This window comes from Rhinopithecus bieti, unplaced genomic scaffold, assembly GCF_001698545.2.
Source record: "Rhinopithecus bieti isolate Rb0 unplaced genomic scaffold, ASM169854v2 scaffold_5478, whole genome shotgun sequence".
Taxonomy (NCBI): Eukaryota; Metazoa; Chordata; class Mammalia; order Primates; family Cercopithecidae; genus Rhinopithecus; species Rhinopithecus bieti.
Window position 1 is genome coordinate 1,872,679 of NW_016805008.1, and position 18,684 is coordinate 1,891,362.

The 18,684-nt window shown below is 37.0% G+C and overlaps 1 protein-coding gene across 1 annotated transcript in view; it reads left to right on the forward strand.

Annotated features, from left to right (window-relative positions):
• Positions 1–18,684, forward strand: part of DZIP3 (DAZ interacting zinc finger protein 3) — a 100,951-nt gene that overhangs the window by 19,543 nt on the left and 62,724 nt on the right. The window contains 5 exon segments of the mRNA XM_017870873.1: positions 2,411–2,566; positions 7,717–7,833; positions 15,591–15,630; positions 15,633–15,670; positions 16,964–17,088. Of these exon segments, the coding sequence (XP_017726362.1) occupies positions 2,411–2,566; positions 7,717–7,833; positions 15,591–15,630; positions 15,633–15,670; positions 16,964–17,088 (476 nt within the window).

Genomic DNA, 18,684 nt, shown 5'->3' on the forward strand with positions numbered 1-18,684 from the left:
GTTAGGTTCTCGTTAGTATAATTTTACCTTCCACATAGTTTTGTATAATGATTGATGTCCACTTGTTAATAAGTGTATTAGTCTGTTCTCATACTGCTATAAAGAACTACCTGAGACTAGGTAATTTATGAAGAAAAGAGGTTTAATTGAATCACAGTTTCTTAGGCTGGACAGGAGGTAGCATGGCTGGGTAGTCCTCAAGAAACTTACAGTCATGGGAGAAGGCAAAGGGGAAGCAAGCATGCCTTCACATGGCGGCAAGAGAGAAAGAGACCAAAGGGGAAGGTGCCACACACTTTTAAACAACCAGATCTTGTGGGAACTCTATCATGTGACAGCACCAGGGAGATGATGCCAAACTATTAGAAACCACCCCAATGATGCAGTCACCTCCTACCAGGTCCCTCCTCTACTACTAAGAATGACAATTCAACATGAGACTTGGGTAGGAACATGTTTGTAGGAAAGTTTGCAGAGGTTATCCTGTAACTTAGGAGGGGAAAATATATAAACATAAAATAACCATGGTATTCACCTGCATGAGGTTATCACTGTAAAAAATGCTGCAGGGGAAGTACGCTATATGCACATGTATGTAGGGTTGTACAGTTGAGCAAAGGCAAGAATCAGGGGACTAGATCCAGAAAAGACATTTCTAGATACAGAATCAGGAATACAAAAAGCAAGGAAGGTGGACACTTTGACCTGAATTTTGTTTAGATATTTAATCAATTTTGCCAAAATGGATTAAGCATCAAATATTTTGACAACTAACTTAAATTAAAAATATGGACCACGCATGGTGGCTCATGCCTGTAATCCCAGCACTTTGGGAGGCTAATGTGGGCAGATTTATTGCTTAAGCTCAAGAGTTTGAGACCAGCCTTTACAATATGGCAAAACATTGTCTCTGCTAAAGATACCAAAATTAGCTGGGTATGGTGGTGCATGCCTGTATTTCCAGCTACTTGAGGGGCTAAGGTGGGAGGATCACTTGTGCTTGGGAGGTCAAGGCTGCAGTAAGCTGTGTTCATACCACTGCACTCCAGCCTAGGTGACAAAGCAAGACCCTGTAGGCATGACACTTATAATATTTCCTGTTGAAAAATTTTTATTCATACTATAATCTTACCTGTCTATAAATTTGTTAATTAGTATCAGATGATTCTACAGGTACTTTTGACTAGAATTGACCTTTAGTTGGAATTATATGCACGACTGATATTGGTCATTCTTTATAAGGGGTTTTTCTAGTTACTTGGTAGAATTTTTTTTTCACTTTTTGAAAAATTTCAAACCTGTAGAAAGGTTGCAAGAATAATAAAATGAATAGTAGTACAATGGCCATCCTTCATAGAGAGTTAGTAAACTGCCAACGCTTTTCTACATACATAATCTTAAGAAATGCTATGAACTCTAAAGTATATTTATTGAATATAGATGGGGATGGAGGAATCTTAATTTAGCACTCAAACCCATTTTTTACAACAGTAACCTCATACAGGTGAATACCGAATACCATGGTTATTTTACGTTTATATATTTTCCCCTTTAAGTTACTGGATAATCTCTGCAAACTCTTTTCCTTGTGGCAATTAACTAGGGAAAAGAAGGGCAAAACGCCATCATTGAGATTAGGCAGATAGTCCTGCAGTGGACTTTATTGGTTTCTAGTTACTTTCCTGTGTGGCTCCAGGTCTGTTAGAGAACTGAAAGTGAGTTAGCCCATACAAGGGCATTTTCAGCATCTCGAGCTCTATGGGGCGTCTGCAATAAGAAGTTCTTATTTTCGGAGATCAACAGCAATATGATTTATATTCCTAGAATTTCCACAGAGTGTAAGAACTCTGGTTTCTTGTTAAGGTTTGAAGGAAGGCCATCATCCATCTGTTCTAGGCCATTTATCCATCTCTGTTGTCCACTAGTTCTTCACAACTAATGTTAATAGATATTCCAACAGGACTTGATAGTGTAGTTATCAATTAATAATTACTAATGCCTTATTCTGTAAGAATAAATTCCTGAAGATTATTACTATTTACACAGCTCTGACTAAATTGAGATGTTGAGTCATTCTACTTTACTACTTTGTTTACAGTTTAAACTGTTACAACTATTCGTTTTCAAATTGCTGTGTGTTTAATAGCTGAAGTATCAGTCATATAATGTAAAAAGCACATTTAGATATATTTTCATGTTACAGAGAATAATATATGTAATATTTTAAGTTCCTAGAGAACAGAGAACATATATTATTCTTCCTTAGATTTTTTTTGTAGTTTTGTCATAGAAGCTGGGAGAACAAGGGAAAATGAGCTTTGTTCCTTTTTTAATGCTTTGGCTGATTTTAGAATTAGAGTGAATGAGAATATGCATAATTGTGTAAATTTTAATCAATAATGTCTTCTAGGACAAACAGGAAAAGGACATAGCTACTGATCTTGTTCCTGTTAACTTACTATTAGAAGTGAAGAAGTTATTAAATGCAGTTAATACTCTACCAAAAGGTGTGGTTCCTCACATTAAGAAGTTCTTACAAGAAGATTTTTCCTTCCAAACTATGCAGGTAACATCTTAAGTTGTTATTTGGGACAGAAGTGCAGCTGTCTGTATATGAATTTTTTAATTGAAATTATTTTTAAACCACAGTGTAGCCAAGGTCTTGAAAAAAATCTCCATCTTACTTCTTGTAAAGGACTTTGTTGTCAGCCTTGACTATAGACTTTTAAAAAATTGAACAAATAGAGTCATTTGGTGCTAGCCTTTTAAGAATAATGGTAGGAATGTGGGTTGGTAGCTTGGAAGCCGTTGACTACAAGGTCTAGTGTTTATTCCAGTCCCACTATTAACCTGTAACATGCCACTCTGGGACAGAGGACTGCTTTTGGTCTCCTAACTCATAAAATGTTAACACATTGGGCCAGACACAGTGGCTCACGTCTCTAATCCCAGCACTTCGGGAGACCGAGGTGGGTGGATCACTGAGGTCAGGAATTTGAGACCAGCCTGGCCAACATGGTGAAACTTGTTCTGTACTAAAAATGCAAAAATCAGCCGGGCATGGTGGCACATGCCTGTGGTCCCAGCTACTTGGGAGGCTGAAGCAGGAAAATCGCTTGAACTCAGGAAGTGGAGGTACAGTGAGCCGAGATCATGCCACTGTACTCCTGCCTGGGAGACAGAGCAAGACTGTCTCAAAAAAAAAAAATAAAAGTTAACACATTTGTAAACAATGCATTTTTTAAAAATCATATGGAGAGTTTTGGAGTTATTTGTATAATAAATATTCTGGAAACTATATTGTAGATTTCAATCTTGAAAGTCGTTTTTCTGTATAATTTGTGGTAACTTTCAATATAAGAAGGATACCATTTCTTAAATTAATGAAGTTTTCTGAAGTTAAAGAAAATTACATACTCTTTTCTTTGTGGCAATTAACTAGGGAAGAGAAGGATAAAGCACTGTAGTTGTCTTGAGAAGGCTACATTTGTCTTTCTATGAAGGAATATATGGTTATTTCTATGAAACACATTAATACTATTATGATTAAAAATTCAAACAAACTGAAGCTATTCATAAGACTTTATGCACAATTATAATCTTAACCAAGATAATTTACCACAATATAAGTGAATTCTGGCTAGAAATTGATAGAATAATGCCACCATTTCCCTCTTATCTTTTGGAAATCACTTAGAAACAGTAAGACGGAAATCAGTAGCCTTCAGATATGCAAAAAATAGCAACTAGAAGGTAAAAATAGAAGAATAGTACAGGCATCTTTTGGTATCTGTGGGAGGTTAGTTCCAGGACACCCCAGTACAAAATCCAAGGATGCCCAAGTCTCTTATATAAAATGACATAGTATTTGCATACAACCTGTACACATTCTCCCGTATACGTTACATCATCTCTAGATTACATCTAGGTATTGCATACCTAATACAGTGTAAATGCTATGTAAATAGTTGTTATACTGTATTGTCTTTTCAATTTTTTTAAATTATTGTATTCTTGCTATTTATTTATTTATCAAATATTTTCAGTCCATGGGGGGTTGAATCCACGGAAGCAAAACCTGTGGATATGGAGGGTGAACTGTACTTATTTATAATGATAACAAAAGTAAAATACTTAAGAAATGTACAAGATAAACTAGTATTTCTTTAAGCTTGTTCTAAACCACTTACATGAGAATATCTGACCCCTGTACCAGTCCTAAAGAATCAAAATCTCTGGGGATAGATCTTCGAATTTGCATTTTAGTAAGTACCCAAGCACTGATTGTACGCACATTAAATTTAGAAATCAATACTCCATATTAAAACAATAAGTAAAACTCTCTAAAACTCTATTAAGGGTAAGAAATGAGAACCTGAATGGAATAGTACATGTAGGAAGACACAGTATGTTAAAGCTGTCAATTTTCTATAAATTAAAATCCATAAATATTGCAGGATTCCACTAAAATAATAGGATTTTTTTGGTTAGTGTCACTAAATGCTAAGTCTAAAGTTTACATGGGAAATAAGAGGAAAAATAGCCAAGAAAATTATTTAAGAAAAGTGTAAAGGAATAGGGCTGGGAATTTGCCCATTTAAAAGATTAAAAGTTATTATGAAGCTCTAATAACTAAAAGATTGTGTTACTTGTTCTTTATACCTCAGACATATCTAGAAAATAAAAGATAAGTTCCAGAAGTAGGATCAAATATATACAGAACCTTTATGAATGATAAGATGATAAAAATAGACAATATTAAAGGAAAAAGACAAGTCAATCTCAGTGGGATATTTTAACATACTTCTCTTAATAACTGATATAACATGGACACAAAATTAGTAGACCTATAGCAGACGTGCTCTAATTGAGACATACATGTATAAACATTGCACCAGATAGTGGCAGAGTATGCATTGTTTTTAAATGCACACAGAACATTTATAAAAATTGACCATATACTAGGTCACAAAGCAGGCCCCATCAGATTTCAAAGTATCAAAACATACAGAGTATGTTCTCTAACTACTGTTCAGTTATTCTAGAAATCAATAAAAGAGATAATCTAGAAAACTGTATGTTCATAAGGTAAGATACATACCTCTAATCTAGGTAACCAATTGGTCAAAGAAGAAATCAAATAAATCAATAGAAGTTAAATACATTTTGAACTGAATAAAATATATATCAAATCCTGTGTTATTAGATAAAGCTGTGCTTCAAGGAGAATTTGTAGCTTGAGATGTAAATATTAGAAAAAGCAAGATTGAATATCTAAGCATGACATTCAAGAAGTTAATGGAAGAACAGCAAATTAAAAGCACTTGAAGTAATAAGGATAGTTAAAAAAAAAATCTATTTAAAGCATAAAATAGAAAGGATCGATAAATCCCAAACTTGCTTTTATAGAAAGACCAATAAAATTGACAAATGCATAAGTGTGTCCAGAAAAGAAAGCAAAAATATCCAAAATCATGAATGAACATGAAAACATAAATACAAATACTGTAGTCATTGAAGATAATAGAGACAATTCTACTACTTGGAGTAGCTACCTGGTTTGTCTCATAGCAACCTTCCTCTGTGAAGAACTGGGAAAACTGGACAAATTTTTTTCTAGTAATTCTTATTTTTGCTTTTCTAGTAAATTATTTAATTCAACCTGGGATAGAGATGATTCCAACCTTTACTTAGTTCTTTGAGGAAGGGTCAGTTTCTCTATCTTTTGTACCAGATTCTGTCAGTGCCCTTCCCATACCAATTGGACCCTACCTATATTTTTAGTATGCTCTGGACAGTTCTAGTTTTCTGTATCTATATCTGTATGCCTCAGGGCCTTTTTTTCTAGAACAGGAGAAAGCTACTTCTCCTGTTTAGAAGACCCAAGGAATTAATATTCCCCCATCACCACAGAAAGCACTCAATCAGTAGGTCTTGGGAGTTATCATATAAATATCCCAGTTGCCTCTTCCCTTGAGTTGGTTAATACTGAGGTTTGTATTTTTGAGTTTTCTAGAAGTTCCTAGTTGTAATAACTGCAGTGGCCCACCATGGGTAACTAGCATAATAACACATCTTTTAATTAAAACCTACTTTTCCTTCACTTTATTACTTCTCTACTTTCCTACCATTGTCTCTGTACCTCTCAAATAAACTATTTCCATTGAAATCCTTGAATTACGGTCTGCTTCCGTTGGAACCAAAACAGGGCCTCAATCAAAAGAATGGGCTGTTTACCGGGGCTGCTCCTCCTTATAGACCATGTGCTCCAATATTCCACCAAGCCTTGCAAATCTGCTGAAGTTGTGCCACAACTGAGTATGGCAGTTACTTTAATGAGAAAAGTAGCTTAAAAGTCAGGTCTCCAGAGATTGCCTTTCAGAGGTTTTTATTTTCATTGTCTTAGTAGTTTTCCATTGCTTTCAGATAATTAGTTTTTATATGCTGTCCAGGTGTTCTAGTTATTCTCATTGGGGAGACTGATCTGAAACCACCTAGGCTGTTTGACAGAGGTGGAACTTCAGTATTATGTTTTATGTTTCTATTCAAATTCAAGAGATATTGTTTGAGCTTGGAATGTAGGTGAAATTCTTGGCTAGAAATGTAAATTTGGAAACTATCAGTGTGTAGACACTATTTAAAATTGTGATAGAGGGTTACTTTACCTAGAAAACATGTATTGATAGAGAAGAGGCACATTAAATTGATTGCTAGGGAGACTGAAATAAAGTATCTAGTCAGCTAGGAAAAAAACAGGAAAATGTTGTATATGGAAGCCAAGTTATGGAAGTGTAGATTAAATTTTCCTTGCAGATTATACATTATTAAACAGATTACATAATTTAAACCAAGCACTTGAGGGTAGAAAACATTGGGGAATGGACACAAAGACATAGTCCTGCCTTCCATTTCAACCATGTAAATAAACTATAGTACATAATAAAGCTTGCATTAGCTCAGTTGCAATCAGATTGTAGCATAAAATGGTTTACCCTTGTATTGGTATTAATGCCAGCATTCCTGTTTACCACAGGTTCAGGGCTGGAAGATTTTAGCTATGTCACACAATAGAAGGTATGAGAGTGAAGTGGGATTACCCCTTTCCTCTGAAGTGGGTGTGAATGTTGCCAACCCCTTGGCAGGTATAGGAATACCTTTTTTAAAAAATGTTTTAAAGAGGCTGGGCGCAGTGGCTCACGCCTGTAATCCCAGCACTTTGGGAAGCTGAGGCAGGCAGATCACGAGGTCAGGAGACCAAGACCATCCTGGCTAACATGGTGAAACCTTGTCTCTACTAAAAATACAAAAAATTGGCCGGGCGTGGTGGTGGGTGCCTGTAGTCCCAGCTACTCAGGAGACTGAGGCAGGAGAATGGTGTGAACGCAGGAGGCAGAGCTTGCAGTGAGCTGAGATTGTGCCAGTGCACTCCAGCCTGGGCGACAGAGCGAGACTCCATCTCAAAAATAAATAAATACATAAATACATAAATAAAATTTAAAATTGTTTTAAGGAAATAGTTACAAATGACATTCATCAGACTACTTAAAAACAAACATGAGAACATTGTATCTGGTTGGTATGGATTTTTTTTTTTAAACCATCTTCATCTCTATTTTTAAAATTTTCTCCAATGAGCATGAATTATTTGTATCATGTAAACATATGTAGATATTTGTTCAGACTTATAGACATTTTTAACTGAATAATTTTCCACAGAGAGAAGTTGCAGCTAACAGCCAGAATGGTGAGGAAATTGTTCCTGCTTTGACTTTACGTTTCTTGATTACGCAACTAGAAGCAGCACTTAGGAACATTCAAGCTGCCAATTACACAGTAAGTGTTTTCTTTTTGAAAATTTGATATAATGGACTTGATCAACGTTTCTCAGTGAGAAAACAGCCAATGCATGCTTATTTTGAGGTGTGGGCCAATTTTTAATTTTCTCTTTTACCTCTAGAAAAGGGTATGTATAAATTGATTCCTTCCTGTGTCTTCTACTTTCTTATATGACTTTTGGATAACTTATATGTCTTATACTTTCTTATGTGACTGGCTCTGTAATAAGCCTATTCTAGTCTCCTTCCCTACCACAAAATTGTACATCTTAAGAGAAACTTGAACTAATAGAAATGGGCTTTCCCAGATAGAAATGGAGAATCATAAAGTTAAAAAAATAAGCCAAATATAGAAGGACAAATACTGCATGATGTCGTTTGAATGTGGAATCGAGGTGTTGAACTCACAGAAGCAGAGAGTACAATGGTGGCTAGGGGTAAGGGGTCAGGAGTACAGACTGAAGAGATGTTGGTCAAAAGATACAAAATTTCAGTTAGTTGTGAGGAATAAGTTCAAGAGATCTGTTGTACAACATAGTGACTATAGTTAATAACAATGTATTATAATCCTGAAAATTGCTTAGAGTAGATTTTAAGTATTTTCACCACAAAAATGGTAAATATATGAGGTTATACATATGTTAATTAACTTGAGTTAGTCATTTCACAATGTGTACATATTTTATAATGTCATGTGTATGATAAATATATACAATTTTATCAATTTAAAAGAAAAAAAAATTCTGTCTTTTTTAACCATAATGAATCAGTTTCTTTTCTTCTGAGATTTCTATATCTGTAAAAGTTGGAATTTCTATTAGAGGTAAAATTAACAAAATGTATTTATGTGTTTGAGATCAAATGATACTTTAGAAATAAATAGGGTTATCTTCAAAACAAGACTACCCAGACACCCAAAAAAGGAGCCTAAGACATTAACTCCCATATTATAATGATGTACAAAGAGATGGAAAAATAATTCTTATTTAGGACTCTGGAGATTAGGGTTCTTACAGGGTGAGTTACACCATTCAGAAGGAGATTCTAGTTGGACTCCAATGAGGAAACAAAGAAAATGAGGGGTTTGCATCTTGTAATCCTGAGAACTTTGGGGATATGGCAGACCTGCTGTTTCTCCCACTGACCAGATTGCCAGTCAGTGAAACAAATCAATGTGAAATCAGCCTTAACAGGTACCCATTGCTTAGCCTTCTTTACTTAGACGTTACTTCAAAGATGAGTCTTAGACTAGGAAATGGAAGAGTTTCTCCCTTCGTAGCTCTTGGTAGTACTTGTGAGCAGAAGTGGCATTGTCATGATCAAAGCAGTCTATTGCTGTTTCTAAATTACTCTATCTGTCCTTCAAGGCCACCAAAAAGGGATAAGACAACCTTGTAGGAGGCAAGAGTGGATTATGTATTATGGGGGTGCAGTTGCCAATTGCATCTCTATATTAATTTTGTTCTAGTTCTTGGAATAATCTTTGCTAATGAGGTGAAGGTAGGAGAAAAGGATAGGGGCTTTAAGTTAAAAATGTACAACTTGCATCTTTAAATTCCAGAGATTTTCCTCCTCTAATGATAGCATTACCACAATTCTGTATCTTACCTTGTTCTTAGAAATGTTTTATTCAGAATTATATTAGCCAGTCTCTGTTGTGTTATTCATGAAGCTGTTTTCTTTTAAGTACAAAATAATTGCTCACATTTATTTAGTGTTTGCTGTATGACAGCCACTGTTGTAAGCGCTTTGTAAAAATTAGCGCTTTTACTGTTCCTGAGTACCCCATCTTAGCGCACAGAGGTTAAATAACTTGCTAACTTGACCGGGTAGTAAGTAGTGGAGTCAGGATGCAGTCCTTGGCTCTAGATTCTGTGGTCTGAACTACAACATTTTACTGCCTCTTCAAGGATGGGAATTTTAAGGTGGGAACCACTTAGATGTTATGGGGAGTTTATATTAATAGACTCACTTAGTCCATCAAGAACAAACACACATGTCTATCTCCACTGAGATCAGTTTGAAGCCAAATTTCTAATCCCAGTCAGTTATCTCCTCATCAAATACTGTTGGTCATTAGAAGCATGCAAGGTGAGAGTATACAGTTAGATCAGTATAAACAGAAAGCTTATGGGCCGGGCGCAGTGGCTCATGCCTGTAATCCCAGCACTTTGGGAGGCAGAGGCAGGCGGATCAGGAGGTCAGGAGTTTGAGACCAGCCTGACCAATGTGGTGAAACCGCGTCTCTACTAAAAATACAAAAATTAGCCAGGCGTGGTGGCATGTGCCTGTAATCCCATCTGCTCAGGAGGCTGAGGCAGGAGAATCGCTTGAACCCAGAAGGCAGAGGTTACAGAGAGCCAAGATTGTACCACTGCACTCCAGCCTAGGTGACAGAGTGAGACTCCATCTCAAAAAACAAACAAACAAAACAGAAAGCTTATATCCTGTGGATATTTATTGTTCTATGTACCTAGAAAAATCTTGTTTATGGTGTGGGGAAATCTTGATGAAAAAGGGTAATGTGACAAAAGATAGGGTTATAATCTTCAGTCAATATAGAGCTTAAGAACAGAGGAGTCCAGGGTTCTCCGGAGAAACCAGACTGGTTTTTGCTATGTGTATGTGTGTGTCTTTGTGTCTATGTGTCTGTGTGTGTGTTCTGTTTTATATATATAAAACATACACACAAATACTTATATACACATATACATACACATGATTATAAGGAATATATATGTGATTTATTATGAGGAATTGGCTCATGTGATTATAGAGGCTCAGCAAGTCCCATGATCTGCTTCTGTAATCTAGAGACCCAGGAACGCTTGTGGTATAACTCATGCCAGTTCTGAAGGCAGAGAACTAGGTATAAATCCAAGGATGAAGGCAGAAGTTGAGATGAGATGTCCCAGCTCCAGCAAGTAGGCAGGAAGCAAAAAGGAATGAATTCTTCCTTCCTCTACTTTTTGTTCTATGCAGGCCTTAATGGATTGGATGATGCCCACCTACATTGGAGAGGGCAACCTGTTATACCCAGTCTACCATTTCAAAGGCAGTTTTCATCACACACATCTGGGTGTGTCTCTGATGAAAACCATTTCATCAGTTTTCATCAGAGACACACCCAGAAACAATATTTAATCTGGGCATCCTGTGGCCAGTCAGGTTGACACATGAACTTAACCATCACAAATACAATGGACAGAGAGGTCTTGGTGTACCCCTCACACAGTTTCCCTCAATAGTTACATAATTACATTACTCCAGAACATATTAAAAAAAGAAAACAGGAAATTGATGTGGTTCATGGGGCTTTGTGTCTGGAGTCTCCAAGACCACCCTCATATTCAGAGATTTGCTAGAAGGACTGGACTCAGCATATGGTTATACTCATATCTAAGATTTATTACGGTGAGTGATAAGGATATATAGTGATCATATGGGGAAAAGACACAGGTGAAGTCTGAGGAAAGCCATCTACAGGTTCCTCCATATTTTCTCCCTTCCTTGAGAAGCCACACAGCATATACGGCCACCTCCAGCAATGCAAATATGGCAACATCCACAATGTTTCTGCCCAGGGAAGCCCATAGGAGACTCAGTGATCAATATTTTTATTGGGCATTGGTCATCCGGGTACCTGCTGCCTGGCATGTATCAAAATTCCAGACTTCCAGAAGGAACTCCCAGGTGCTCAGCATAAATCACATTGTTTGCACAAATAGTCTAGACATAGCAAGGCACCTTTATCAGTTAGGGAACAAAGTTCCCAGACATCAGCAAAGATCAGCTTTGCAAGCAGGCCTTAATAAGGATAACTGCCTCAGGCCAGCTCTGTTAACTTTTTAATGCCCAGACTTGTATAGTTCTGTGCCATGTTATCAAATGTGTACATTTGTTTAACTACTACTGCAATCAAGATAAAAGAACTATTCCACCACCACAAAAATCTCTCTTATGACTTTTATGGTCACACCTACTTCTCTCCCTCTACAATTCACTGATCCCTAATCTATCTCATCTCAGTAATTTTGCATAGACCATTTTTATGTGAAGGAAATATCCACATGGTTTGATTTTTCAATGAAGAAGTGATAAGCTTTATGTCCATACTATTTTGCAGAATTCATGTGGGAGAGTAAAGGATTTTGTTTTTTTGTTTTGTTTTGTTTTTGTTTTGAGATGGAGTCTCACTCTGTCACCCAGGCTGGAATGCAGTGGCACGATCTCGGCTCACTGCAGCCTTCGCCTCCTGGGTTCAAGTGATTCTCCTGCCTCAGCCTCCCGAGTAGCTGGGACTACAGCATGCCACCACACCTGGCTAATTTTTTGTATTTTTAGTAGAAGACAGGGTTTCACCGTGTTGGCCAGGATGGTCTCAATGTCCTGACCTTGTAATCTGCCCACCTCAGCCTCCCAAAGTGCTGGGATTACAGGCATGATCCACCGCACCTGGCCAGATCATTGTATTTTTAAAGGTGGATGGTAGTAGCTACTTCAGTGTTCATTATATTATTATTTAATGTGTTCTTGATACCTAAAATATTACATATTAAAAGAGAGAGTGAAAGAGAGTTTTTGAAAGGTTTAATGTAACAAATTTTTATACTTCTTTTTTACCAGTTTTTTAAAATTTTATTTTAGTTTTGTGGGTACATAGGTGTACATTTTATGGGGTACGTGAGATACTTTGATGCAGGCATACAATATGTAATAATCACATCAGGGTAAATGGGCTATCCATCACCTCAAGCATTTATCCTTTGTGTTACAACAGTCCATTTATACTCTTTTTCTTATTTTAAAATGTACAACAAATTATTGTTGACTGTATAATCATTTCAATTGATGCTGAAAAAGTAGGGTTGGTATTTTTGTAGAGACAGTATCTCACACTATTGCCCACTTAGGTTAAAATGGCTTATGTACAAAATATAGGCAATAAATGCTGGTGAGGATGTGGAGAAGAGAGAACCCTCTTACACTGTTGGTGGGAATGTAAATTAGTAAAACCATTATGGCAAGCAGTTTGGAGGTTCCTCAAAAAACTAAAAATAGACCTACCATAGGATCCAGCAATCCCACTGCTGGGATATACCCAAAGGAAAGAAAATCAGTGTATCAAAGAAGTATTTGCATTCTCATGTTTATTGCAGCACTGTTCACAGTAGCCAAGATTTGAAAGCAACATAAGTGTCCATCCAGATGAATAAATAACAAAAATATGTTACATATACACAGGGGAGTACTATTCAGCCATAAAAAAGAACAAGATTTCCCCCCAGCACTTTGAGAGACTGAGGTGGGAGGCACACTTGAACCTGGGAGTTCAAGACCAGCCTGGGCAATGAATTGTGTGAGACCCCATCTCTACAAAAAAAAAAAATTAAAAGAATGAGATCCTGTCACTTGAAACAACATGGATGGAACTGGAGGTCATTGTGTGAAGTGAAATAAACCAGATAGAGAAAGACAAACTTTACATGTTCTCACTCATTTGTGGGAGCTAAAAATGAAAACAACTGAACTCATAAAAATAGGAGAAAAAAATAGACAGTAGAATGATGGTTACCAGACACTGGGAAGGATAAGTGGGGGTTGGAGAGACTGTGATGAATTATTTAGCATGTCAATTGCTTTTATAAGCTCCAGAATTTCTACTTGATTTTTAAAAATTATTTTCAATCTCTTTGTTAAATTTATCTGATAGGATTCTGAATTCCTTTTCTCTGTTATCTTGAATTTCATTGAACTTCCTCAAAACAGCTGTTTTGAATTCTGTGTCTGAAAAGTCACATGCTTATCTCTCTGGTATTGGCAACTGTTGCCTTTTTGTTTGGTAAAGTCATGTTTTCCTGGATGGTCTTTATGCTAATGGATGTCCATCGATGTCTGGGCATTGGAGAGTTAGGTATTCATTATAGTCTGCTGTACAGCCTTGTTTTGTACCTGTCCTTCTTGGGAAGTCTTTCCAGGTATGCAAAGGGACTTGTGTATTGTGATCTAAGTCTTTGGTCACTGCTGCCGTATCTGCATTAGGGGACACTCTAAGCCCAGTAACCCTGTGGCTCTTGCAGATTCGTAGAGGTACCATCTTGGTAGTCTTGGGTAAGATCTGGAAGAACTCCATGGATTACCAGGCAGAGACTCTCGTTCTCTTCTCTTCCTTTACCCCAAACAAACAGCACTCTCTCTGTGCTGAGCTGCCTGGAGCTGGGGGAGGAGTGACACAAGCATTCTTGTGGCCACAACCACTGAGACTCCAAAACCAGCACAGTACTGGTTCTTGCTCAAACCCTGTGGTGACCACTGCCTTGCTACCACCTATATTGAGTCTCTCCTTTCTGAGCAGTGCGTTTCTCTCTGGCCCAAGGCAAGTGCACAAGTGTCAGACAGGACTCAAAGTCTGGAAGTGGGAACCCCAGAAGCCCAGTTGGTGCTCTACCCCACTGTGGCTGAGCTGATACCCAAGCTGCAAGACAAAGTCCCCTTTACTTTTCCCTCTGCTTTTCTCAAGCGGAAAGACGTCTCTCACCATGGCCACCACAGCTGGGAATGTGTTGGGTCACACCTGAAGCCAGCATAGCTCTGAGTCTCACCCAAGGCCCGTGGCGTGTACTGCTACTACTGCTGATTATTCAAGGCCCAAGGGCTCTTTAGTCAGCGGGTAATGAACCCTGCCAGGATTGGGTTCTTACCTTCAAGGCAGTGGATTCTTTTCTGCCCCAGGATGTGTCTAGAAATATTGTATTGGAGCTAGAGCCTCAGGATTCTACTGTGGCTGAACCGATATTCAAGTGGCAAGGCAGAATCATCTTTACTGTTCTGTCTCCTCTGCTCAAGCAGAGGGAAGGTGTCTCTCCCAGACATGTGGGTTGTTTTCCTTTGAGTTGGAGGACTGACATAAGCACTCCCTTGCCTACCCCATCTGGTATCTTACTAGGTTGCGTACACCACAAATCCACTGGCTCCAAGCCCAGCACAGCACCAGGATATGGCCAGGAACTGCAGTCCTTGTGGCCTAGACTGCCTTTTATTTAGGACCCCAGAGCACTTTGGCCCACACTGGCAGGGCTTGCTGGAACTCAGGCTCTGACTGCTGGGATGGGCGTTTTGCCTATGGCTAACACTTGTCTAAATGCTACCTCCATGATCGCTGACTGAGTTCTGCTCAGTGTGGCTTTCTGATGTGACAGGGCAGCACTGAGTTCCAATGCAAAGTCCCACAGTCACTGTGCTTTCCTTCTCCCAAGTGCAGATTCTCTCTCCATGCCACATAGCTGTAGTCAGGGGATGGAGGAAGGGATGGTGTCGGCAACTTAAGACTGTCTTTCCTACCCTCTTCAGTGCCTCTTCCCTTAATATGATGTTCAAACCAGGTAATGTGATCACTCGCCTGATTTTTGTTTCTACGAAGGGGCTTTTCTGTGGTGTAGTTGTTCAGTGTGGTCTTCCTGTGTTGGGGACGATTGTTGGAGCTTCTATTTGGCCATCTTTGTTCCGTATCCTTTCCTTTTATTAAATTTTAATGTTTTATTTTGAGATTATTGACCATCCTGTTTCTTCTTCCTGGGTCAAATTATCAAATATATCTAAAATATATTATAGTTATTATTAGATGACTGATAATTGTTATAATTTTTACTTGTTTCAGTAATTGTTAATTAAGCTTAGGATATTTAATTAAGCTTGTTGTACTGAAAAGCAGCTTAGTCTAAATAACGAATTAACATACTTTTTTTTTTCTTTTAGGCACACCAGATTGATATTGGTTATTATTTGACATTACTGTTTTGTATGGAGTAGCAGTCACTGAAAGAGGAAAGAAAGAGGTAACATGTTATTTGCCCTTTATAAATCTTTTACATCTTAGAATAATCAGGCCCAAAGATTATAATATAACTAAAAATTAAAAGGAATAGCTTGTAACATTTTTTATCTTTAAATGTTACCATTCATATAAATAAAAGTATTAGCTTCTTCACTTGCAATAATACATTTTAATCCATTTTCTAGCATAGCTTAATCCCTCTGGTTTTATTCTTATCCCTTTTGTAAAATATGAATTTTACCTCAAATTCTTTGTCAAACTTAAGTGCAAATAAGTACAAATCTGGGAATTAACTAGATAATTTCTAAGGGTTCTGTTGATTTAACATTTCTTTTCTGATTTTAATGATTTCTCATATTTTCTTCATAGCTTTGATATTTCTCTTATTTTTTCTTCCCAAATCTGTATTTTGACTTCATAAATTAACTATATAAATATGACTTGTTAATTAGGTAAAGTAGAATTGATAAGCAGTCAAACTGAAAACATTTCTGTTTTAAATAATTTCGTGTAGTACTAATTATTTAGCGTGATGTGCTAGAGAATATTTTAAAGTAAGGCCATGCAGCATTTTTCCAGCTTTTTTTTCTAGAGAGACTGAGGCCATTATGCCTCAGTTTTACTGAAGCATCTATTATAATAGATCCCGATATTTACTTCCAGACCTATGTTGTTTATGATTAAGGTAGTGATTCCCCAAAAGAGTCTATATCTATGGGCAAGAAGTCACTTACTTTCTATTTGAAATACTGTGAAGAATTGTGCTCCCATTAGGAAGAATGATAGAGAATTGTGCTTTAACAGTTATCAGAAAAGCCCTTATTTTGGCCAGTAGTACTTGTATGTATTATGTACTTATGTATATAAGTACTTATGTATGTATATGTATTTTTTAAAAGATGGGGTCTCACTATGTTGCCCAAGCTGGACTTAACTCCTGGGCTCAAGCAATCCTCCTGCTTCAGCCTTGTAAGGAGGTGGCACTATCGGTGTGCACCACAATGCCTAATTGCCAGTTTGAGATACACAAATTGTTGTTACCATCTTAATATTCACTTTGAAATATTGGTTAAAGAAGGTCTTAAGTTTATTTATAAATAAATATTTTAAACACTGACTACATGATCTTTGTAATCACATACAGAGATGCAAGGATTCAGAATGTGAATAAATGACCAGATGATTGGATTATTTTTAAAGCTGCCCTAATTTCTCCGGTTTGAGAAATAATTGTTTATTGTAAAAGAAAAAAATGACTTTTACATCAGCCAAACCTAATTTTATGTTACTACAGGATTATACAGAAGCTGAGAATAAATTTCTGGTGATGAAGATGTTGATCCAAGAAAATGAAATTTGTGAAAACTTTATGTGTTTAGTTTATTTTGGACGTGGTTTACTGCGATGTGCTCAAAAGAGGTAAGGATTTTAATTAACGGGTAGATGTTGCCTGTGAAGTCTCAGCATTGTGAAATGGAAGTAAATGTGCTCCGTATACCAGGCATCATGACATTTGTGCTCTACTGGTTTATCCTTTTCTTCTTTGGCTATTTGTATAGATAATTTCTTTAATGTAGTTGAGAATATTAAATAGCAAACTTAAGAGACCACAGCAATAAAAGGCAGTCTAGCATTAACATTAGGAGCATAGGCTTTAGAGTCTGATAGACCTGGGTTCAGCTACATTTTTTAGCACTTACACTAAGAAACTTAATGTTGTTAAGCCTTATATTTTTTTCTTATCTCTAAAATAGAACTAATAATAGTGTAGGGTTCACTTCATGAGGATGTTGCAGGTGATTAACATGGTGCCTAGGACACAAAAATGCTATATTTAATAAATAAATTATGGTTGGAGTTATTAGTATTATCACCACTAACTTGAAATAGTTTTTAAAAGTATAAAATGAGCTTATAAAGAGTTGAAAAGGGTCCAAATGCTGAGTTTTTGGAGTATTGGCTACTGCTTATTTTAAGAAAGTGAAATTGTATGGAGGAAACTATGTAGATTATCTGTTGACTTCCTCTATGGAGATCCATAACCATTTGTAGCATCATTCATTCATTTTATTTACTAAGTATCCATTATATTCCAGAAACTGTTAGGTGTTGAGGTTACAGTGGTTTACAAAATACAGTTCCTGTCTTCATGTAACTGAAAGTACAGTGAAAGATACAGATCTTAATCAAATAATCAGTCATAAAATATTTATGAAATAGAATAAAGAACTATGAAGGAAACTAGAGTGAATAACTAAAGTCTTTCCTGGAGACTGGTTCTGGGAATCAGAATTCTCCCTGAGGAAACAATGTTTGGCTAAGATCTGATGGATAAATTTGGAAAAGTTTACTTGGTCATACTTTTATGAAGGATTACTGCTGGGCCAAACCATTGGATCCCTAGAAGTGTCACCTATGTGGTAGTTCCCTGATTCTTTGTAAGGTTGATCTCCTATTCTCTGGGTTGCCTATATTTTTACTAGGGTGTCCGCAAGACATCTCACTTCTTGTTCACTCGGTCTGAGCAGCATGTGCCATCAATATAGTGGGGCTAGTATGATGCTTTGCAGAATGTCAAGATGATCCAAATCCCTTCAGTTTATACTGTGACAAAGTAAGAGAATTAACATAGCCTGAGAGAAGAACAAAGAATATGTCCTGCTGTCCTTCTCAGATGTGAAAACTGTTTTTTATTCTCTTTACTGATGAGCACTGGAGAGAATTCATTCTCCAGATCATTGACACTGGAAGTCCAGTTGTATGGCAGCATCATTACTTTCATCCCTGACCTGTGGAGGACAACCACCACTGAGCTCCTCAAAGACCCTGGTGCTCTTCTTACTCTGTATTTCTTATTGTATTAATGAATGGGGTGTCCTCTGAGCCTTTCTAGGATCACTTAATGGGTTCTGTGTTTTTATGTAGTAAGTCAGTTCTAACATTCTCACTTCCTTGAGCCTCCTGACTCCTTTAATATGCCTCCAAGAAATTTTCAGCATTTCTACTTAATTTACT